General features: G+C 37.9%; 1 protein-coding gene across 3 annotated transcripts in view; it reads left to right on the top strand.

Moving 5' to 3' along the window:
- The window catches only part of BCAS1 (breast carcinoma amplified sequence 1), a 45799-nt gene that overhangs the window by 11323 nt on the left and 10921 nt on the right, over nucleotides 1-23555 (top strand). For all 3 annotated transcript variants that reach the window (XM_032198491.1, XM_032198489.1, XM_032198488.1), the window contains exons 5-10: nucleotides 4612-4770; nucleotides 5346-5390; nucleotides 9574-9714; nucleotides 12776-12811; nucleotides 13145-13348; nucleotides 21036-21200. In XM_032198491.1, the coding sequence (XP_032054382.1) occupies nucleotides 4612-4770; nucleotides 5346-5390; nucleotides 9574-9714; nucleotides 12776-12811; nucleotides 13145-13348; nucleotides 21036-21200 (750 nt within the window). The remainder of the gene's footprint in view (nucleotides 1-4611; nucleotides 4771-5345; nucleotides 5391-9573; nucleotides 9715-12775; nucleotides 12812-13144; nucleotides 13349-21035; nucleotides 21201-23555) is intronic.

Genomic DNA, 23555 nt, shown 5'->3' with positions numbered 1-23555 from the left:
GCAGAATGGCAGGTAGTAATAAAGGAGCGATTTTATTCAACTTCTTCCTTGTTTATTCTATTATCATCATAACCAACTGGTCAGACCTAATCCAAGCCCACAGTAGTCCTATGTTACTAGGATAGATGAGTGTAACATCTCAGTTGTTAGATCTGTCACTGGTATAGTTCATTGACTATAGTAAAGTTTCTCTTCAGCCTGGGTGCATACCCAAGGCAAACACTTTTTAAGGACAGCAGGATAAGATTTTTATACCTCCAGCAGAGTCTAATATCAGTAAATGCACTGGAGGATTTATTTTCAGCAACTACTGAAAATGTTCATCCCCTGGATTGTGAACAAGTAGCATAACTCTTACTAGTCTCACTGGAATAGTGTCAGTCCATACTACCTGGTGATCTAGCTCAAGCCCTGTCCAAACCAGGAATGGGAGGAAAGAAATAGTTTCATGGATTCCTTATCAGAATCTGTGTGTAAGTGCCATTCTAATGAGAATTAGTTTTATTGTTTTAGTTCAGGCTTTTAAACAACACTTGCTGAGTAATCACTAATGCTTTTAATAGTGTTGAACACTTGAGGTGAGCTCACAGGATGCTCACTGCTTGTACTGACAATGCTGCAGGTTATCCCCAAAGGCTTCTTCAATTGCTATTCTTTGTGTGTTGTTTTTTTTCTATTTTGTCTCCTCAAAATTGAAGTTTTCATTAGTTGTATAAACTTATTGTGGTATTTTTGAAAATTAGTTTGTAAGACTTAAATGTTACACTTTTGACCCCTGCATTTCAAAGGAGACACCCATCACCAGTGTCTCTGTTATGTATGTGCCTTTAAAGAATTGGTAGTCTCAGCCTAGCAGAATATCAAGTGTTTCACTACAGAAACAGAACTGGGTCAATAATACTGAATGAATAACCTATTCAGTGCATTACTGCCACATCTATTTGCAGCTATAAACTAAAGTTTTTCAGCTTTATAAACTCCCCACAGATATTAATGACTAATACACACAAAGGATAAATTTTGCCTGTGGCTCACAAGAATAAAAAATGGTTATAAAATATATATTTTATATACAAATGTAAAATTCATAATTTCCAATTTTGCTGTGATTGTGAACTACAGACTGTGAAATGTTATGGTTCATGCTGTGTAAGTAGAACATCTAAATTTGATTAATTTTGAATTCTGTTCTATTTGTCATCTTATTCATATGCTGAACTTCTAATGGGGATAATAGGAAATCCCAAGCACTAATCAGCTGTGGGGTGTTTGACATGTACAAGTATTTGCATTATCTTAGCACATACAGCAGCTTTTTTATGCCTGGTGCCTTCTTGAGCACAGGTGTCACACTTAACAAAAGTGCCTGTACATCTTTGACATGCATGCTTAAAGCTGGAGCATTGAAAATGTTTGAGGGCTCATAAAATCAGGGTTTAAGTTAGTATACATGGGTCCTGAAACTATATAACAACATCGAGTTAAAATTTAACCTTATCCTTAGGCTTTCTGTCTATAAGCTTTGTCTTTCATTCCTCAAATATACAAAGGAGTATGTGTTGGGGATGGGGGAGAGTTGATAAGGACCTTTTCTGGGAAAGATGTAGCAGCAAAACACTTCTGACATGTTGCCAGATCTTAACTCTGTTCCTAAAACAAAGGCTGTGGCTCTGCCTTGCAGCACAGTTGCCTTCTGTTTCCTCTAAAGTTGTTCATTCCCATGTAGGATGGAGGAATGACCAAATCTAATTTAATTGCTGTTACTGTAGTAACTTCAAACAGTTACCAAATAATCATACTAAAAATCCAGATATTGCTGCCAACATTTTATCTTTTTTTTGTGGATTATGGCTTATAGTATCTGTAAAAGCTAAAGAAAAGTTTCCCTGAACTGGGTGCCAGCACATAACAAATAACATTGCTGGTAAGTAAGAGAGAGACTCCACAGTTGTAGCTCGAGCTGCACAAACATTCTGTGTTTGGTGAACCACTCTTTATTTTTGTGGTCTACAAAACTACATTCAGAAGACAGCATAATTAAAACAAGGACAGAATTCACGAATTCATGAAGCATTTACTATGTAAGCCAAAGAAAAGATAAATTATATGCCTGAAATGTTTCACTGAGCCATGATTCATACAAACAAAAGTGCTGGCAGGAATATATTCTTTTGATATGTTTTTCTAATGACTGGACTAAAGCTACAGTATAAGTATTTAAGGTGTTTATTACCCCCAAATTTGGCTCCCCAAAGAAATGAATTGAGCATTTACACAGGAACTGTTAACTTCTAATGTCAGTTTTCTTCTTCTGTTATTTCTGGAGTTTTCTTTCATTATTATTTGCCTTCGGGACTTTGCACAGAATATTACACAGTGAGCTTCTGGAGAAGTTTTTGTGGTTGTTTGGCTGTGGCTTAGAAAATGTGATATTGTAGGACTTTGCACTATCTCTGCTTGATTTTCACACTGAAGGCCTGAGCCTGTATTCCTTCCTGCAGTGGTATCCCTATGAAAGCACAAGATGGATCACATTATCTGTCAAAGTCCAGATCTGTCTGTCTAGCAGCAGTCTTGGCTTGGGAATTCTGGAGTAGGGGCTTCTTGTGCCATGGGTCACTACATGGCCCGTTTGTGTTCTGCAAGCCTGGAGGGATTTTTTCGATGGCTTTGTGCCTGAAGCTCTGCATGGTTTGCAATAGCTGCCACATCTGGACAGTGTGGCGATAGCAGGAGATACATTTCTAGTGCTGCCAGTCGTGGTGACTGTCACCTCTGCAACTGTTTCAGGTTGTATCTGCTCTAATAATAACTGTTTGTTGTAGTGTCTAACAAAAAAGAGCCCTTCCTCCTAAACAGCATGCACCTCAGAAGGGTTTATACATGTGTGAAAATAAATAAGTTTATTTTTCTTTGATAGCATCAAGTACTTTGTTAATGAAATTTTGTTTAGCAATGTATATACTGCTTTTTGCTTCTTCAGTCTCTTGCCTCATGTTTCTGTTGCCCCTTTGATATCTGAAATAGAGCCAGCATTTTTCATAGAACCAAAGCTCTTTAGATGGCATCCCCGGAGGAAGGGCTTCTGGAGCTGGTGTGGCCGTGTGTGTCTGCATGGGACATATTGTTCTTGGAACGACTCAGGCCTGTAGCTGGCAGTTGGACAAAGTGGCGTGTTAGAACCTTTGCGAGCAACTCCTAAATAGCCTGTTGAAACCTTCTGAACTACTGTGCTGTGTTTCTTCATGGGTAAATTTGGAAAATGGTGGGTGGAGAATTAAACTGAATTCTCTTCTTGCAAGTCAAACGTATGTTTAACTCCTTAAATGCTGCATTGAGACTGGCCACTCCACGCTCATTTTTCCTGATCCCAAATTAGCCCTCTGAAGATTTAACTTGTCTGTGTGTTTATTCTCCTTCCTTCAGTGACCTATAGAAATGTAGGGTCTTTGAAAATCCTATATGAATACTGCTTTTAAATTCCTTGGTACAGGGAAAAGAGTCATTGGGGCATCTAGTGTCCTAAAACCTGCTCCTCTAGTCACTGCTTCCTAACTGAGCATGTGTGTGCTTCAGTCTAGCTGAAGATAAGTTCTGGAGAAATACAGAACTGCTATGATGGTCCATTCAGTAAAATTTCAATTTTCCTACCAAGGTCACCACACTTCACTGCTCTAATAAATGCAGGGCTGGATCTGTCAGTTATAGTACAAACAGATAAACAAAAGGGAAAAGTGTTGTTGATAAGACTTGGATATTAATAATTATGTGTAGTGCTCTTTAAAAGGAAATATTGAATTGGACATGAGAATTTGTCTCAAGCTGTTCTGTCCTGCAAAAAGTTTGTGTTGGCTTTACCTGTGCAGTCTGAAAGCAAAAGTGTCCAGAATGGCAGGAAAAAAAAGTGCAGAAGGGTGCCAAGCTCTCCAAAACTGGTCTAAATGTTGTTTGTTTTAAAAATAAATAAAAATAAAACAGACCCTTGTCTAGGTTTCTAAATAGAAATTAAGTAGTCTTTAAGAATATTGCATACATGTGAGTGCTTGAGCACTGGGAAACTATTCTGGGGCTCTGGTGAATGTAATTCCAGGAGGAGAGGAGACAACTATCTGTCTCAGAAGAATTACTTTGTGGTGGTGGTGTTTTTTTCTTTTTAACCTATACCATGTTGGTATTTACTAGATAAATTATTTCTGGAGTTGCAGAATAATAGGGTGTCGGAAGCAATCTTTGTATGGTACAATCAGACACTGAGCAAGCCATCAAAGGCTAAAAATCTCAGTGTTTGTTCCTATTCACAAGTTCAGCCTTGAAAAGAGAAAAGCAGTGTTGTTTAGGATGCTGTGTGCAACTTTACTTGTGTTTGTTATACTTGGTAGCTCAGAACAATGTTCCTCCAATCAACAGCAAATGCTGAATATATTAGAAAAGAGGGGAAAGAGATGTATAAATGCTCAATTGTTCTGAATACGTAGGCTGGAGAAATATGGTTGGAATTAGGGTTGTGACTTTGAGCAACATAATGCAAGTCACAAATGTTACTTTTGCATTCCACTGGAAATCAAGCAAGCTGGGACTGAGGAAACTGCCCCATTTTTTTTTTCCTTCTAGGAGATAGATGACCGCAACCGAAGCGACCTACGGCAGGACTTGGCAAGTGGCAACAGTCTTGCTGCTGAGCAACCTGCAAAGTCAGAGGTAAACCAAGACAGCCCCCAGGCAGCTGCTGCAGTGGACAACCACTCCGTCATGAGTTTCTTTAAAACACTGGTAAGCCATTGCTCTCCTCTAGGTCTTAAGGCTATGGCTCAAAATGAGTGCTTGTAAAAACCCCTTGTGGATGTGCTTAGCTAAATGTAATGTGCTCTGTCATGAACACTGAGGAATAATGAAGCCAAATAGATGTTTTAGAGAATGGCATGAGATGACAGATGTAGGTATGGTGCAGTTTTGATAAAATGATGACCTACTCTGAGAACTTCCTCTGCTGCACAAGTACTTGTAAACTTGTAGGTATTTAGCTGTCTTAAATATTTTTTGCATGTTTAAATTTTGATTTGTAAAACCTTGAAGTTCATTTTCATGGATTTTTGGTTGTAGAATCTTCAATAACACTTTTCCTCTAGATATTTTTCATCTTTGCCACTGCCTTTAACTTACTCTTAAGAAATGTTTGTCGTAGAAATTTTCTCATATGTGAGAGGGGAAAAAAAAAAAAAAGTACTTTCACCTCTGTGCTGGGGGGAAAAACCTGCTAGTTTCAAACAGATGAACTTTCAGATCTTTTGAAAGATTGAGCTGGGTATGACTGTTTTCTGTGGTGTTTTTCCTCAAATATATTTAAGGTCTCACCAAGCAAAGCTGAAACCAAAAGTGAACCTGAAGACAAGGTAGGCAAATTTCTTGTTCTGTTACTGGTCACTGTTTTTTAACACAGGTATTTATTCTTCATTGTATTGCCTCTTCCCCTACTGATGATATCATTTGCAGTCACAATTTAAAATATTTTCTGCCTGAATAAATTTGAAAGGAAGATGAGTATGAACAGTGTGATTCCTCAGATCAAATGGTTTAGTTAAGATCAGATTTGTAGCATTTCTGTGAAGTTCATGAGCTGGTAATGATTTTGGCTGTTACTCTGACTTGCCCTTGATCTGAAGAGTCCTTGCAGTGAAACCCTCCTGAGTCCACAAAAGCTCCATTTTCTCATAGAGCTGAGCAAAGTGTATCATTCTTTGCATCCTGTAATGCATGTGCTCATCAATGTTACCTCTTTGTACATCTGCAGTACTGCAGAAAGGACATATGAGGCCTCCTGCCTACAGCAGCTTCTGGATTATTTGGGCAGGGGCAGCACAGCTATCCTGCCCCCCATCTCTGAGTGTGGGAAGATGGGGAGGATCATCTTTGTGTTGAAATCAATAAGGAAGAGTGGGAAGCAGAAGAGAGCTCCCAGTGCTTCCTCTCTGGGACTCCTCTGGCTGAAGCACCCTTGTTCGAACCATGCTACAGTTGGAGCTAGTGATCTGAGGAGAATGGGTGGGCAGAGGTTGTTTTTGTGTTTTGTTTTGTGTTTTTTTTTTTTTTTCATATATATATATTTCTTTTTAAATGAAAGTGAAAACATAATCTTTTAAAATGGAAAAATGTAGGTGTTTAAAGTATTTTCCTTCTCCCTTCTATCCCATTGTTAAGCTAGTGCCAAAGCTTGTAATTGCTTCAACAGAAGCAGGAGTTTGCCAGATGATCTGTATTAAGCTGCCTTCTCCTCCTTCAGTGTTTCATTAGCCTGCAGGCATGTCACTGACTGTCTCATTGACTGGGAACTCCCAGATTAAATGATGCTATAACTAGAACTGAAATATTTTTTTCTTCTGCAATGCTTGTGATAAAAATTTAAATAACACAAAGAATAAATCCCCTCCCCCCCCCCCCCAAAAAAAAAAAAAAGTTATTTCCATGCATCTATTAGGTAACAAAACTCACTACCTGCATCAACATTTGTTTTCTATCCCATTTTTATCCTTTGTCCTATTCAATCTTTATATAGTACGGTACTAAGATGGTGAATATTTTTTTACGGGACTTTGTAAGTACATTCAATTTTTTTAGCTCAATTCTGGGAGCTGTTAATCAGGGCTGATCTTTAAGATGTCCAGAAAAGGTGGTTATCAAATTGCACTGTTTCAGTGAGGTTTGTGTCTCTTTCAACACATTGTGAAAAATCCAGCTGTTCAGTACAGTTTGCATAATTTATCATGTTCTTCTGTAGCAGGTAACTGATGCAGGCATATCATAATTTGGAAACAAATATGCTGTTTGGGTTTGGTTTGCGATCACACCTGTGAGGGTAAACAAATCCAGATGACTAGCAGGATATGCAACCTTTTTGCATAGAGGTTAATGGGAGTTGCTTTTTACAAAGAATTTCTTTATCTTCACTAGTGCTTTCCTGACACAAAGAATTGAATTTTCACTATATTCAATAAAAATACATGAAAGTGTATTACATACATATGTAATTACATTACATATTACATACATGTCAACAGCCATAGAAAATTTGCAAATTTTATAGCTGATAAGTATAATGAAATAATGGTCAATTCCCCCCTGAAAAAATAATTCGTCTTTAACAGATGTGTTCTCAAGTGTGGCTTTCTGCCTCATTCAGGCTGAGCCGTTCCCAAGTGCCAGCTTTTTGGCTAGGTTGGTTGGCACAGGGGCCACGATGTATTTAAGTAAGTCCTGGTCACGCTTTCATTTTGGCTGCTTACGCGCCCACTTGTTTTGTGTTTTCCCACGGCTAAGAGGACTGACAAGTGTTCTTGTACTTCCGAGAAACAGCTCAGCAAAGCACGGCAGCACCCTCCCTCCTGGTGAAATGCAGAGGTGTGCAGTATCACCAAGTTCAGAAAACCTGCAGTCTGTGCAACAATATGCTGTCATCAGTGGTGCCCCTGGCTTTAATCTGCTGGTTAGAGACATGTATGCTTCCAGCAGCATGGGCGCACCCTTAATGATTGTCGCTTCGTCCGTGTAAACACGAGAGTTTAGCCTACATAATAAATAATACTGAGCTGAGTCAGACATCCTGGGATTAATCTATCCTTTGCAAGTTTATACTAACCAACATGGCATTCATTTGGATCAGATCTGCTCCAGACCACCTATTTGAGCCTTCAGTAACTGCTTCTCATAGTTATGACACTGCACATGTGGGAATGCTGCACTACAGCAGGGAAGCACGGCCAATTCTGAGGCAACTAGCCGCAACCTCTCCATAGTACATGGCGTTCTGCTTCATTCAGTGACATTAGATGCTTCTTACAATCTTGAAACCAAGATCTCAGCTTAACGTGCTCAGAAGCATTATGTTCTTTGTTTTGGACCTTTCCTCCTATCCTGTTCATCGTAGTCAGCTGCAATGCTTTATATTACAGATGCTATAGGCCAATTTGTTTCTTTGGAGTTTGGGTCACTTGTTCCTGTACTTCCTGGAATTCTTGTCAACTTCTTTGAAAGCTCTCCTGAGTGTGAATAGTTTATCTTTCATTTAAAAATAATTAAAATGATTTAAGTGTGTGTGTATATATATATATATACACACATATAATCTATATATATATATATAGATTGGCCTATAGATGATTCTTAATTAAATCAGAAACTAAATAGCCTAAGGAAAATGTTATGGGAATCAGAATGAAGTCCTGGATACTAGCAAGTAACAACTAGAAGAATATTATGTCCTCCTTTGTCCTAAGTAATCACAAATACATCATCTTTAGAACCTGACACTGAAACACTGTAGAGGGAAGAATGCTACCCTGTATTTGTGATTAGTCATATATTGTGGGCATATGTACAGGGCTGTCACCATAGTGCATATACTCCTGTGTTAACTTGTTTGGATGTTGAAGCTTGGTTAAACAACCTTGGATATGTTTATTGTTTTTTTTTTTATTGAAAATTATGAAAGTGATGGAGAAGGAGGGAGGAAAAAAAAGCCATTATTCATAACAGTAAAACTTTAATCTTTTTTTTTTCTGCACTAATACACAACCTTGCAGAGGGTTGTGTTGAAGATCTGGGGGAAGGGGGAAAAAAGACAACACTGAACAGTGATGTTTTGAGGAGGTTCTTGGCTTTTTTTTTTTTTTTTTAAAGATTATTTTCTAATGGTGTGAAAAGTTAAATAGAACATTTCTTCTAAAACGTTACTCAATTTCTTTCCAAAGACTTGTAGAAAAGTCATGTAGTTGAAAAGACCCACTTCTACTTGATGCATGGTAATTTAATCTGCTGTAAGCTGCAGGTTGTTTGCTATCACTATTTTAAAATAACCTGATATTACTTTTTCCATATAGACATCAGTGTCAAATGTTTTTCTTTGATACTTAGCCCTTTGTAATGCATTTTTCAATGAGGTGCCTAGAGTTCCTGTCTCTAATTTCAATGCGTATTGACTCCCAAAATCAGTGTTGTTTTTTTTTTGCAGGCACTTGGAATGGAGTAAAAGGGAAACGGTGCTTTTCAATTCAATGCTCTTAGTATCAGTATATCATTAATATTTCTTATACTTTTATTTCTAGCTAATTTTATGTGTATTAATGCAGATTTGTAATATTTTTATGTAGCATATCATGAATATTCATACTGTGCTCTTCATAAACACTTCATCATGCAGAACACTTTAAAGCCCCTACAAAACTGGGGGAAAAAATGTTCAAAAGGTATTTTCCAAGTGATATATCTGCCCAGTTTACAAATAACCCCAAATTCAGTTGATTACTTATTCATTAAATTTAAGCTTCTGTATTTTATATTTATGTTTAGGCAAATTGATTTAACTTTGAGTGAAGTGGATTACCATAGCTTTTATTTTTCATTCACTACTTGCTGCACTGAGTAATTGGGGGGGGGGGGGGATGTTCAGAGCAAAGGGGGGTGTCCAGAGCAAAAAGGAGATATTTGTTTTGAAAGCAAAGTATGAGTGTTTGAATCTTTTTCATGAACAAATTCTACAAGTTCTGTAACAAGTACTGAACTTCAAATGATGTTGTACAAAAGGGATCGAAAGCAGAAAAAGGCCATGGTGGGCAACCTGCTCCGAAGACGGTGCCAGAATCCCAGACTAAAGGAGCCAAGAAAAAGAAGGCAGAGAGTCCCAAGCTAGGACACAGTACTTTTAGCAAACTCTTTAGGCATAAGGTCTGTATGAAACCCTAGGAAGAGCAGAACCCTGAGCAGTAACAGATGGTTCCTGTCACAGAGTGGAATTTAATTGGTAACTGAACTCAGTCTGGCCAGCTGTGCTGTGCAGTGCTCTGAAAACCAACAATGTGAGCATTTCTGAGCCACGCATTATAGAAACAAGCTTAGTGAGCAATGTTTCACTTGTACCATCTGTGAATTCAGGATTCTGAAACAATTCCTCTAACCTGCCGAGCTCCATGCTGCACAGGTTATGCTTCTTACTAACACCTGCTAAGTTTCATTGGTCTCCTAAAATAAAAATAAAAGGTACTGACAAACAATGAACTGTACGGATATGTACATTTCCTTTACATCTCCTATAGGGCAGGTTTAAGAGCTCAGCCAAACTATAATTAAGGCTTTAAGTTTCATGTTGACTTAATATACACAGTCATGTGGTTGAAATTAGTGATTTGATGAATGGGGGCATAACTCATATGACACAGGGAAGGAATAAGAACTTGCATTCACAAATAGTTACTTTTCACTTGAAACATAAAATTTAATATCTAATTTTAGTTTGGATGGAAAAAGCTTTGTTTTCAAGGACAACTTTAAAATGTTGGAAGAGCACACTCTTCATGCAAGTGGTTTTAGTTTTATTTTTAATAAATTGCTGAAAACATTTCACCAGCTTTTGTCTCAAGGTCCATATGGGCACTTCTATTTTTTTCTGAAGAGGATAATATGCCACGATGTTCTGTGGCAGGGAAGCAGAGAATTGAGGCTGTTTAGACCAAAGAATGCAGAAGCAGAACCCCTTTCACCGGGGGAGGAAAATAATTAATATTTAATGCTCATTTAAAACACCCACAAGGAGTTTTTGGTGAGTAGGGGGCTTTATAATTGACAGTTATATTTGAGCACAAGGCCAAGGGAATTCTTTAACACTTCCAAAACGAGAATGTTCTTTCCACTGTCCTCTCTTTTTTGGAAATTAGAACTATAATCTGAAGGAATAAACTTCCCAATGCATTAGTACTACAATTCTTGCCAACTACTTAAAAAGTTAAAGTATCTACTACATTGATTGTATTTTAAATGTATTAAATGAAAACAAATTTAATTATTCATCATTCATTAGGGCTTGCTTCTAGGTAAAAACATAACCAGTTACCATTTCTTAAGGTGCTAGCCTCTCTTTAAAACATTTCAATCTTGAGATAAGTTCTAGGGAGTGGTGACTTTTTCCTTTAGACTTTGATAGTTTTTTTGTTTGTTTTATATCTGGGTCTGGATGAAAGCTGTTATCTTTAAGAAAAGCAACACTAGTATTTTATAGTAATAAAACTTGTCTTATAAAACCTCTCTATTTTATTTACACAACTTTCTTTCCACATACAAAATACAGAAACAACTGGGATATAATTTGTGACACTAGGAATAAACACGGTGGATTAAAATAGTGTTAAGTTAGCGTGTAAGGCTGATTGAAAGTGAAAATTCAAATCAGAAATCAGAGCACAGATGGGACAGGCAAGCCCTGACATTGTCACCTCTGGTTTAAAAACATGTTCTGCTTATGTCTTTGAAATGCCTTATGTGTTAACTAGATGAATAGGGAATTAATTGGTTTGTTTGAAAGGATCATTTTATTTAAGTATATGTAGTCTTTCTCATTAATTTTAGGCACTTTGCAGGTTCTTCTGGAAGTACTGACTCTCAAGCCTTCCAAACTGCACTTACCTTAGTAAAGAAGAGATTGACTCCTAGGTTATCAGAAGCATTGTTTCTCAGTGTCCTGTTTACGTAAATGCTTACAACTTGTAAATATTGTTTGTAAGCAATGTATGCATCCTAATACAAATTAATAACAAAGCTGATGCAATAGGGTTTGGCAATTTGACTTCAGAGTTCTGATGGGATTTCACAGCTGAGGCTGTGTCCATGCTTTTATTCCCATCCACATATGTTTGCCTTGCATTGCATGCCAGTTTTGTAGTGTAACTGTACTGACTTGACTGGGAAGAAGAGAGTTAATCACTTACTTTCAGCATTAGCACTGAAGCCAGCTTGTAGCATTTACATTGCTTTTTACCAGTTGTTCTGGATCCTGCTCCTTAGAGCTAACCACAAAAAAGAAGTTCTTGGCTCCTGCAAAATATTTCTTAGCTGTTCTTTTAAGAAGGCTGCAAAGAGTGTAGAAGGCTGCCAAAACCCAGTGGGCTGGGCTGACATTTACCTGTGTCTGGGGCTTGCTGCTGCCCTTTCATACAGAACTTACTTTTTACTGTACAGATACTTCAGTATAAGCAAAGACGGATGTCAGGGTTAATAGATACTTGTATGTATTACTGGCTGGAAATGACTTTAACAAACTGGATTCCTCCTGGCTTCATGCATTTTGATGAAAGGGACCTGTGCACATGAATTAATTTCTACAGGAAAAAAATAAATTACATCTCATTGAGAAAAGTATAAGTGGATGGACTAAACAACCCTACTGCACCTGCAGAGCTCTTCTTTGCAGTGCTGCAACTCCTGCTTCTCAGCTGCTGCTGTTCTGTGCCTGTCGTTCCCAGGCAGTCGTCTGTCTGTGCAGCCCGGAGAGCAGAGCCTACTGCTCCAAAGGCTGACATTAGCACGTCTGTGGCAGGCATGCAGCTCCCTTGGCTCTGGCTTGTACGTGTGCACTGAAAGACACACAGAGCTCAGAAAAAATCTCTGCTAATGTCTTAAAACTCTGCATCATGTCTTCCCTGAAGAGACTGGAAACACATATGTAAACATAGCGTTCTTTTTAGAGAACAAGCTAAGGACTGCAAGCACAATAGAATGAGCATGAAATGATTCAGTGAAAAGCTGCAGCACTGCTGCAGGTAGGACAGGGGCCGGCAGTCCCTTCAGGCAGCCTTGCCTCTGTCAGGGATCAGTTTCCATGGTTGCAGGAGCCAAGACTTCCCACAAACATTAACTAAAAATTAAAAAATAAAAATAAAAAATTGACAGACAATTCCTGAACCGTGTAACTGAGTGCTGACATTGTCAGACTTGTCTTTGTTTTGTTTCCCTCCAGGCTGCAAAGGAGACCCAACAGACAACTAACACCAAAGTGAGTAGGGTGATGCAAGTTATCTGAATGAATAATGCTGTCAAAGAATGATTAATCTCGCTGTTTTTTTTTCAGTTTCAAAGACTGTGTTTTAATTTCTTTATCAATTAATCATCTCTATTATGAAGGGCAGGTTGCTGTGTAATTTGTTTCCACTGTTCAAGGCACTACTTCAAGACAGGGCAAAGCAGCTCAAGCTGCCTTATTGCTTTACATGTCCAGTGCAGTGGCAGCCTGTTGTGTGCTTACCATTTAAATCAGGTGATGCTTAAACATGCTGTGATTATCTTGTCATTCACATTTCCAACAGCCTGTGTGTTTGTTTATTTCTAGAGCACTGAACAGCAGCCTGTTAGCTCAGTGAAATCAGACAAAAATGTCCCTTCCTCTCAAGAGCTGCAGACAGCTAAGCAGAATACAAAAGCCCCCGAGCCTGCTGCCCAGCAGCAGGCAGCAGCCACTGAAGCCCCCAAAGAGGTGACGAAGGAGAAAGCATCATCCACTCCCATGCCACTGAGCAAACTCTTTTGGAAAAAGGTATGTCTGAATTTCAAAGCTGGTCCATCCCACAGCTCCCTGTTCACATAGTGTCTGGAGACACTGTGGAGTACACAGCAACGGTAAAGCAGTCACATCTGTGCAGCTGAGCACATCCTGCGTGCTAAGTGCATAGGGGCATAAATACTACATCCAGCTGCAAGTGCTTGTATGAGCTTTGGGCAGTCATGTATACACATGGCTAATAATGGCAATTATGATCCTCTGGAAAAATCTTGTAAAACCATAGTCTTTAAAACCTGTCTGTAGTATTTTTGAAAAATATTATTGAAGAAATACTAGGTGTTTTTTTGTTTGTTTTGTGTTTTTTGTTTTGTTTTGTTTTGAGAAATGGTTTATTTCTGAAAACCCTAAAAAAAAAAAAAAAAATTTATTCAAAATATTTTATTCAAACAAAAAAAAAAAAAAAGTCATACAAGAGTGTATCAGTCTTTAAGTTTGGAGATTGAGGTCAATTGTTTAGAAAAATGCTCTCTCTCATGGTTAAACAGCTTTAGCTAAAATAAAGATTAACTTCGAAAACACATTTCCTGTTTCCAAGATCTTTAGTGCTTTATGAACTGAAAAATGAGAGCATTTTTCTAAACAATTGACCTCAATCTCCAAACTTAAAGGCTGATACACTCTTGTATGACTTTTTTTGTTTGTTTGTTTGAATAAAAATAGACCTACCAGATTCCAGGTTTTCAAATATGAACTTTATGAACTGAAGGATGCTTTCTTCATTTCATTTCATTTAAAAGAAGAGCTGTATTAAGCTTTGCTGAAATATTGTATGTTGAATAATTGCTTTCCTGGGCTTCTGTTTAAATTCAAAACCCAGAAATGAAATGCTTCTAAATACATAGAGGCTGAAGGAGTGGCTAGCCCTGCACAGCTTCTTTAGTTGTTTTTTCCCTACTGGGCAGAAATGGATTGAGTTCATTATTTGCATATTTAAAAAAGAAAAAAATTGCTTGGATATTTACTGAGTAAACAATCTTCAAAATGATTTAAGCTTGAAATGCTTGTTATTTGGGACTTAATTTCCTGTGGAATTGGGTAGATCAAGTATCTAGAATGACAGGAAACCTGTAAAGGAGGAGGAGAGGGAGATTTTTTTCCATGTAGTTATTATTGCTACGGAAACCTCCTCCTCCATCTGAATAGTCTGGCTTATTTGAAAATAAATGGGAAGCAGGATGTATGCTGAGCATCATAAGAACGAGTCCTTCTGGCAAATGTTTGCATGAAGTTTCAATGTAAAGCTGAGTAATCCAGTCTGAAGTTCATATTTAATATTATAGCAAATATTTCATATTACAGTTAAGTTAAACTAGGTCTAGGTCTTTACAACAACTTTCATAGAAATTCTGGAATCTCAAGCACCTCAGGCCTTTTTACTAAAATTCCATCTTTCACTTTTTTATTCATAATTCTCCATTTAATTTTACCTACATCATCACTGAAATAAAACTGTTCACCTCAGTGAATGGAAAGCATTGTGGAGAAACACGTACATTCCAGTGCTGAGTTTGGTTGCTATCAAAAATACTAAGGGTTACTTATATCATTGTACCAAATACAAAAAATTATATTGGAAAATGAAATCTGACATTGAACTTTGTAGAAAAAGGTTATTTATTCTCCGTATGAACTTTTTGTTTTTGGAATCACCCTTAGACCAAGTGTTTTTGTAAGTTTTCTGAAGTAAATTTCTGCAACAGAGAATTTAATTTGTTGTTGTTTTGTTTTGTTGTTGTTTTGTTTTGTTGTTGTTTTCATTGAATCATTACTTATAAAAGGCTGTTTTTACTTTATTTCTTCTATTTCTTGACAGAGAATAATACTATATTTGCTTTGAAAGACCTGGCTGACCCATTCAACTTGAAGGTTAAAAAAATATATATATATAGATGTATAGAAGTCCTCAGAGTACAGGTTAACCTCAAATTTCAGTTTGGTTTGAGGACTGTATTTTTTTAATCCTGCAGTGATTTTTTTAATATACTGCTCTTCTGTTAGGACAGAGGATTGAAGCTAACAACTGTCCCAAATAGGTACATAATTCAGTCATGTGTAATTCTTTTTTTTGAACTAACAAATGGCAGCTATGGTACTCAGTATTCCAGAATTCAGAACCCACTTCTCTCTTTCCAGGCAGTCTCTCAGATATCTATCTTTTGATGAGCTTTCACTTCAAAGTATAGCTAATGAAGTGCTTGTCAACATGTTGCAGTTAATGCTGAATTGAATAAATATGTTGAATTAGGATATTATTTATTTTTTTTTAACTCTGCAGATGGAAACTGCTTTAACTGTATTTGCCCCACTTCCTGATCAGTCCACAAGAGAAATCTCATGTTACTCAAATGTTTGGCATATAAGTGTTTTTTAGCAAATGCTAAGGGATATTAAGAGAAAATTACAGATAATAATTTCACATATCTGTGTTGGAAAGTTGGTTTCAAGACCTTGCAGATATCTGATCAGGGCAGAAAAACGTGACACTTCATTTATATCTGATCAAAGTATGCAAGTAAATGATGGCAGGAGGGGACTCAGTATTAAGACTGATCTGAATTATCTTTAAAAGCAGTTATATTTAAAATTGCAATTCTGTTGTTACAAGACACAGAAAAAGCACTCTTTTTACTGGAAGGTATTTATGTACTGATAATACAAATAGCAACATAGTTAGCTGTTAGGTAAAGCAGAACAACACCTTTTATTGCTGAGCCTGAGACCATACTCTGCCATAGGAAAGAAAAGGTAAATATTTGGGTGGAGTGTGCAAGGCAAATGTTAAAACTACCCAGGACTTATCAAGTTCCTGACAGAGTTTACCTGCTCCCATCCTGCAATATACCACCTGGCAGGCAGGAAAGGAGGAGATTCTGGGATTCTGGCATTTTATTTTTTTTATTTTTTTTTTGCTGGATAGCTGGATGCAGAAAAATTTTAAAGAGAATTCCCTCTGGTTCAGTGAGTGAGTAAGACAAGCAATAGGTTTTTGAGGGCCAGTTCAAAACCTGTCTGGTTTTAACCATGATGACTGCTGGTATAGCTGGTGTTCTTATAGCTGGGAGAAGCCTTAACATCTTCAAACCAGTGACTAAAAACAATAGGACTTGAGCCAGCACCATGTTCCTGGCTTGTTTACAGAACAGTATGATTTTCACCATCATCTGGCAGTGATGAATATTAATTAGTCTGAACTGTGAGAGCTGCTTATGTGCTGGGTGACACCTTCAGGCAGCAGCTGCAGGTGAGAAGAGGCTCAGAGTGGGGGTCCGAGGCTGCACTGATGGTTAAGGCTGAGCTGCCTCCACTGCAGCAGCCTCTGCTGTCTTTGTGCTGGCAAAGAAGGGCAGGAAGGTGGTTAAAGTCTTGCTAACCCTCCCTGCTTCCTGCCTGAGAGTCTGCAAGAGGCAGGAACAGACCTCAAGCATGACTGCTCTTTTAAGGGGAAACTTCTTGAGCAAAAGGCCATCTCTCATAGCTTTTCTTTTATCTTAAAAATATGTTTCAGATGCATGGTATGATTGACGTAAGACAGAAGAACTGTACCTTGATTCTTATGCAGTGGACTCCAGCATGAAATTAAAGCAGGGTACAGTGTTTACCTCAATTTTGAGGAAAGATGCAGCAAGCAAAATGAAAACTCTTATCAAAGTTATCCAGATCACAAAATAAGTTATGTTATCATAAGGCAACAATTTCTATGGTCAAGAAAGTGGTGTAGTAATAGTTACCCATAAAAACAGGAAGGTTTGTAAGAACCAGAAAGAGGACTCAAAGGGTGAACAAACACTTTCAACTGTAACTGGTTAAGCTTATTACTAGAAGAAAATTAGAGACAGCAATGTTTAATAGCTAGTAGAATGTTTTACAAACATAGTGAAAGAAAGACCCTACTAAACTACTCTTATAAAGCACATCTAGCAAAGATAGATTAAAATATGTTGGAAAACAGTGGTAGCTCTATAATAGGAAGAGCAGAGAATGGTGCTCATTGTAAATTCAGACAAATTTTTCATTAAATGTATTCTAAACTTGTCAAAGAGTGCCTTTTAAAAAATAACAACAACCTACTATAACAATAGCTGCTGACTCAGGTTGAATATATTGCAGTTTGTATCTAAGGAAACTGGAGGCAGAATTTACACCTATGAATCCAACAACCTCAGTTAATGTAATTATACCTACAAGTAGATAACATGTTCATGAGGACACTTATGTGTAAAAGATACATGAAGCTGATGGAACTTGGTTGTTTGCAAATTATTATTATATACAAGAAGTGGTGTCCTCTTAAAACTAGTCACAACTTTTGATACTATTTGGTTTTGTCCCAGGTGAAGCAAAGAGGAAATTTAGCCATTGCTCTAGAGAACAGTTTAGGTTAACACATCATTCAAAAATTATTGACTATTTATCTTTGTCAGACTCTTCCTAATACTTTCAATTCCTGCCAGAATCACCTTCGTGATTCTCTTGAATGCACAAATGCAAATTTTTCTTCTAGCTTCTTAGGGGAAACAGGAACAAAAAATAAAAATTCTAATCTTAAAAGTGTCAGAAAACCTTCTTAGCAGGAAGAGGTTTTCTCCTCTGCTGAAAGACTATACACAGGCATTCTCTGCGTCTCTGAAGTAATATGCCTTGGTCATTTGTCATTAGTCTCCAAGGATCTCAGAAATAACAAAATCATAAAAGTAAATATTCAGTATTCCATCTTGGAGAGTGAGAAGGGTAAACAAGAATGCTTTCTGGGGATAATTACAAGAAAATTAGCATAAGATGATATTTTTAATTACGAGATAACCTGTAACTTCTACAACAACTTTGCCTAATAGAGCAAAAAATGAAAGTAACTCTAGAGGTAAATGGTTTATCTGTTTAAAAAAAAATACCAATTAAGTATTCTAAAGCAGGATTTAAACCTTCCTTAAGCCTTCTGTGTAATATACAAGAAATGTATTAAAAGACACTGAAGATGCTTATTACTTAAAAAAAAAAAAATAAAATAAAAAAATCCATCTCTGAATAACTATCACTTAGCTCTCTATTTTATTTTTTAAATAGACAGTGCTTTTCAGAGTTTGGCATTTCCCCTCAGGATGCATTTGTTAGTAGTGACACTAATGTCATTGCATAGAAGTAGCTTGAGAGACAAAACTCATTTGGGTTGCAGCTGTAACAGCATAGCAGTAATATGATGCCAAACTGTAATCTCTGAATGATGAGCTCCCAGAAGCTACGTTGCTGCTTTATTGAGCCAGTGTTCTAACATGTGCAATGAATCTTCTCTTCAAGTAAAATAGATGGTGAATTGATTATATGTATGTGAATGAGGCAGAAGTACAGGCTAAAATTATTATAGATTATCTCAGAAATGTTCATAAATATAAATTAAATATACAATTCTGTGGGGATGGGGGCTGTGATGCAGTCACCTCAGGTAGTAGGAGATGAGGAATATTTATCCCTGCATTATTGCTCTCCCTCACTCCCCCAAAGTCATTTTATCCATAAAAGGGAAGGAGTAAAGTACAAAGCAGAATCTGTCATGTTGCTCTAGAAGTCCATGGTGAGTGGTGTGAAGCCCTGGTCCCCTCAACACAAAAAGAATATCATTAAACTAAAGGTATAACACTAAGAGTGAAAAAGTCCATGATTATTTTGAAAGGCTTCGTTAGAAGATCTACATACATAAAGGGTTTTTTTTTGGCTTAAAAAATTTGGCAGAAACAAAGGTGACAGCAATGCAGAATGACTACTGTAACATTAAACGTGAACAAGAAAGATCAGTTGTTTTTGCTCAAAGTAAAATCAATAGAGTATTAAATGGAATTATTTGGTCACCAAAAGTACTTCCCACACAATGCATACTTCAGCTGCAGATTTATTTAGCTAGTTAGTCACAGGGTGCTGCTGGATATCAGGAGATTTCAGCAACTCAAGGTGTTTAGCTAAATTTAGGTAGGAAAAAAACTATCAGGAGCTGTTAAACTAGAGATACTACATGGGAATCACTGAGTTGAAGAGGATCAGAAAAGTATTTGAGGGTAGTAGTATTTTAAGCTGCTGCTGCAGGAGGCACCCATTTTTTGACCACAGAGATAACATCTGATGCTGTGGTGAATCTTTGGTCTTATCCTTTAAATTGTTCCCATGTTGTGCATGTGGCTAAAATTAGTTTCATCAAAATTCTTATGAGTATGCATTAAATGTGAGCTACTGCATATATATGTAAAAATTGTGAAATATAAATTATTGAGATTTATTTTCAGCATTCTTTCCTGTAGTAACCAGTATGCATTTCAGCCGTAGCTACTATACTTTTAAACAGAAGTCTGTGTTTAAAATGCCTATAACGAAGGTACACGCTTTTGTTTGATTTGATATTGAAGGCTGAGTGCAACTTATGCTACCCTTTTAATGTTCTGCACTTTTCTGGGTAGGCTGCAAAATGACAAAGTGCTGGCTTCAGGTCAAATTACCTGGTTATTAACGTAATAGCTTCTTTATGGCAGAAAGGAAGACATTTCATACAGTTTCAGTGGGATGGGAATTAATTAGTGGTTCTTGTGGGCACAGGAGAATGCTATTTACCAGGGCATTTATAAAAGGCAGAAGAATCAGCTAAGGGAAGTCTTGCCCGGCCTCCTGCCCAGGTGTGCTTCCACCTCTTCCAGCAAGAAGCCTCCTGTTCATGCATGCTGCACTGCCCAGCTTTTGTCCTCCCCTTAAACTCATCGAGGACTCCCAGGACAACCTTGACAAGGCTGCAAAATGAGCCAAGAAGGAGATTAATAAGTCTTAGGGAGATCCATATTTCAAAGGAGTTTACAAACTGCATGCCTCCTGTTGAAGTCTTCTTATAATAGAAGGAACTTTATAGTAATGCACTAAAGCTCAGTGGGATTCAAAATCTTTCCATAAAAGCAAAATTGCTGAGTACCCAGCAGATTTTCTTGAACTCAAATGGGGGTCAAGATTATTGAAGAGGGTGACTGTGACCCAGGGGATTAGGTGCGATAATAAATGAGCTATGTGAATACCGTATACCTCAAGAAGTCTTTTGTCTTTGCAACTGGGAAAGGAAGCTAGTGAGGCAAATGTGGCTGGCCTGAGAACGCTGTGACTGTGATCCTAAGTTTCAATATTTCACTGTCAAAGAAGAGTGTTAAACAGTTTTAACAATTAATGTCTACACTGTTGTGTGTGTTTCTTCTTGAATTACTTAATCTTATTACTGCTTCTGGGTGTGAACACCTAGGCATGAGCTTTTTCTCATTTTTTTTTAAAAGGTTTTACCTAAGTGTCACCTACTCACGGCACATACTGCTATAAATAATTGTAGTTAAAATTTCCTTAAAAATTGTGTTTAGGAACTGTTACCCCGCTATTCAAGAACAGCTATTTCTTCAATGTAGTGAGTGCTTAAAATCCCACTGGTTTATACACTTTGTTGAACTGGAATGACTAGGTTTCCTAAAGAACATGTGCAAATGTAAAGAAGCTAAGAGAATGTTTTCACACAATATTTATATTTGTTCCTCTTGTCCCACCTTACTGTACTGCTGAAACATTTTGATTGTAATCTCTTAATGAGTGAATTTGATTTTTTTGTCTGACTTTTTTTTCTGCGTTTTTAATGTTTGCTCAAACTAACCCCCAGAACACATCGGAAGAAGCAGAGATCATAAGCAATGAAAAAACAGATGCATCTTCAGAAGCTGTGGCTCCTGACAAAGACGAGAAAAGCCCAGAAGCAACAGAAGTGAAACCTAGAAAAGAAGAAAGCAAAACCCCCAAAGCAAACCTAAGGAAGTTTTTCAAACTGGTAAGCGGGACGCTGTGAATTGCAGCTCGAACTGCGAGTCTTGGGGGAGGGGGGGGGGGGGTTATGTTTGAAGCTATTTCCAAAGCTCCCTAAGAGGTGCAGGAGCGCAGGCATGCCTGCTTGCAGCAGCCAGGGATGCTGCTACCCACACAGCATCCAGAGCATTCGGCATCCTGCAGCTCCCTCTGGCGGCTCGGCCGGGGGCTGCCCGGGGCTGCCGCAGCTCGGCCGGCTCCGAGCTGGCCCCAGCTCCCCTGCCCAGGTGGGCCAGGGCCCTTCAGGGGCGACCCAGCAGCCTGAAGTGCCTCCGTGCCTTCAGCTTCCCGGCTTGCTTCTGCTGGATGGGAGGTTTGGGGCGCTGCTCCTAGAGGCAGGTGAAATGTCTCCGCACCGCTGTGAGCGCTGGGCTTGCTGCAGGGAGTTCTGCTTCTACCTCTGAAACCCGTTATTGCAGCTTGTGCTCAGTTAGCTAGGCTGGCATGTACTAAGATGCAGTTGCTGCTTCAGTGATGTTATAAATTAGATGAAAGAAAGGCACAAAGTAGAGTTTAATCGTAATAAAAAATTGGAAAGCAGAAGGAAGGCACTGAGGTGATAACATGGCTGGTGTTGTCCTGGAGTTGTAGGTATGAAGAGCTACCCTGACTAATCTGTGCGCAAAAGACAGCCAGACAGCGTTCTTCAAAAGAGGAACGCTGCTAAACAACTAGCTTCTGTAATGCATGTGAGCTAATGATGAACACTGAAAATGAATGAAATGAAATAACCTCATATTATCATTCATTCAAACTCTTTCACTCGGAATTTGGACAAACCTCAACCCAATGCCTACATGTATCTTGTGTTCCATCTCTCACCATTGGTACTGGGGCAGGAGGCTCCTCCAGGAGGGGTAGGAAATGCCTCGAAATGCTATCAGTCTGCACAAACCGTACCATCCTTATGATGCAGGTCACTGACTCATCTGGTGTATCATCTTTGAGCTCTCCTCTTGCTTTGCTGTAGATGAAGCAAGCCATGAAACCTTGTAAGATAGGATCTTAACAAGTGCAAGTTATGGCCTCTGAAACAAATGGTGCTGGGTATGGTAAGGAAGGTGGCAGGACCTCTGCTGTAAAACCCATGCTCCTGCTGTAGATGTACTTTATTGTTCAGTCTCCTGTTTGGCAAGTTATAGTTATATCAGTTACCTATCTGGCTGCTGAAACTTGAATTTATTTATTTATTTTTACATTATTATGATTGTCTACTGTATTTCTCTTCTGCATGAAGGTGATAGTCCCAAGGTTACTTTATAACTTTCTACAAAGACAGAAGACATTTGTGTATTGCTACTTTTGGTATTGGGCAATAAATTTTTTTTAAAGTTAAAAACAGGTGGTTGTTTTAGCATAAATTTTCTTAATGTTAGTAAATTTTTCTGAAGGCATTTAAAGACTTGTTGAAATAGAAATGCAAGCTAGATGTTATCACAACACATCTTCATGCACTCTGGACTGAGTTTCTATCCTGCAGTGTTAAGACAGACCACACTGTGCTTCCTCTCCTCCATTTTTACAACCTCTTACACAGATAAAAAGAGTCACGAGCAGAAACATGCAAGAGACTGAGCAGAGGCACGTTCCAGAAAGAGTATCTTCCCCACAATTTGTGACAAGTAATTAATTGTCATAGTGAGTCAGTTTTATACCATGCTGTTGCTACATGTTGATTTTTCTGTGGCTTTATGAGAAAATCAGAGACTGAAAAAACTCCTTGCAATAACACCATACTTAGGATCAAGCAGATAATGTTGTGCTTCAAATAACAAATCTACAAGCAGCAGAAAACCACAAATCCTCCTGATCTATCTTTAGAACAAAAGTCACATCCTTACATTGTTTTCATTGAACTTATGCAATGAAAAAATTACATTTAAATTTGGGCACTTTGAAATTTTGGTGTTTATTTTATTCTTTACTGCTAAGCTCTTTGGCTTATATAGTACTCAAGAGACTACTACGTTGAAGCATCTAACACTTTTTAATTAAATGTGTACAGGCCATTCCTTGTCTTTCATATTACTAATTGTAACTAAACCTTAATCTAGTCGTCACAAACCTTGTAATATTCACTCATTGAGCTTGTTTGTCAAACAGGTTTTTTTCATGTTAAGTCTAGATAGAAGGGATCGTACCTTGACAATGTATTTCAGAGTCAAGGCTTACTCTGCCTGTGCTATAGCCTCAGGGTCTGCTTTGATTCTTCTGGCTGGGAAGAGTGGGCACCAAGAAGGGCTGCTATATAACATAGATGCATGTAGAGAGAAGGCAAAAACTGAAAAGCAAAAATTGGTGAGAATGGATGCTGATAAAA

The sequence above is a fragment of the Aythya fuligula genome, chromosome 16 (assembly GCF_009819795.1).
Source record: "Aythya fuligula isolate bAytFul2 chromosome 16, bAytFul2.pri, whole genome shotgun sequence".
In the NCBI taxonomy this organism is placed as follows: Eukaryota; Metazoa; Chordata; class Aves; order Anseriformes; family Anatidae; genus Aythya; species Aythya fuligula.
Note: the sequence above shows the minus strand (reverse complement) of the source record. Positions and strands in the feature narration are given on the sequence as shown.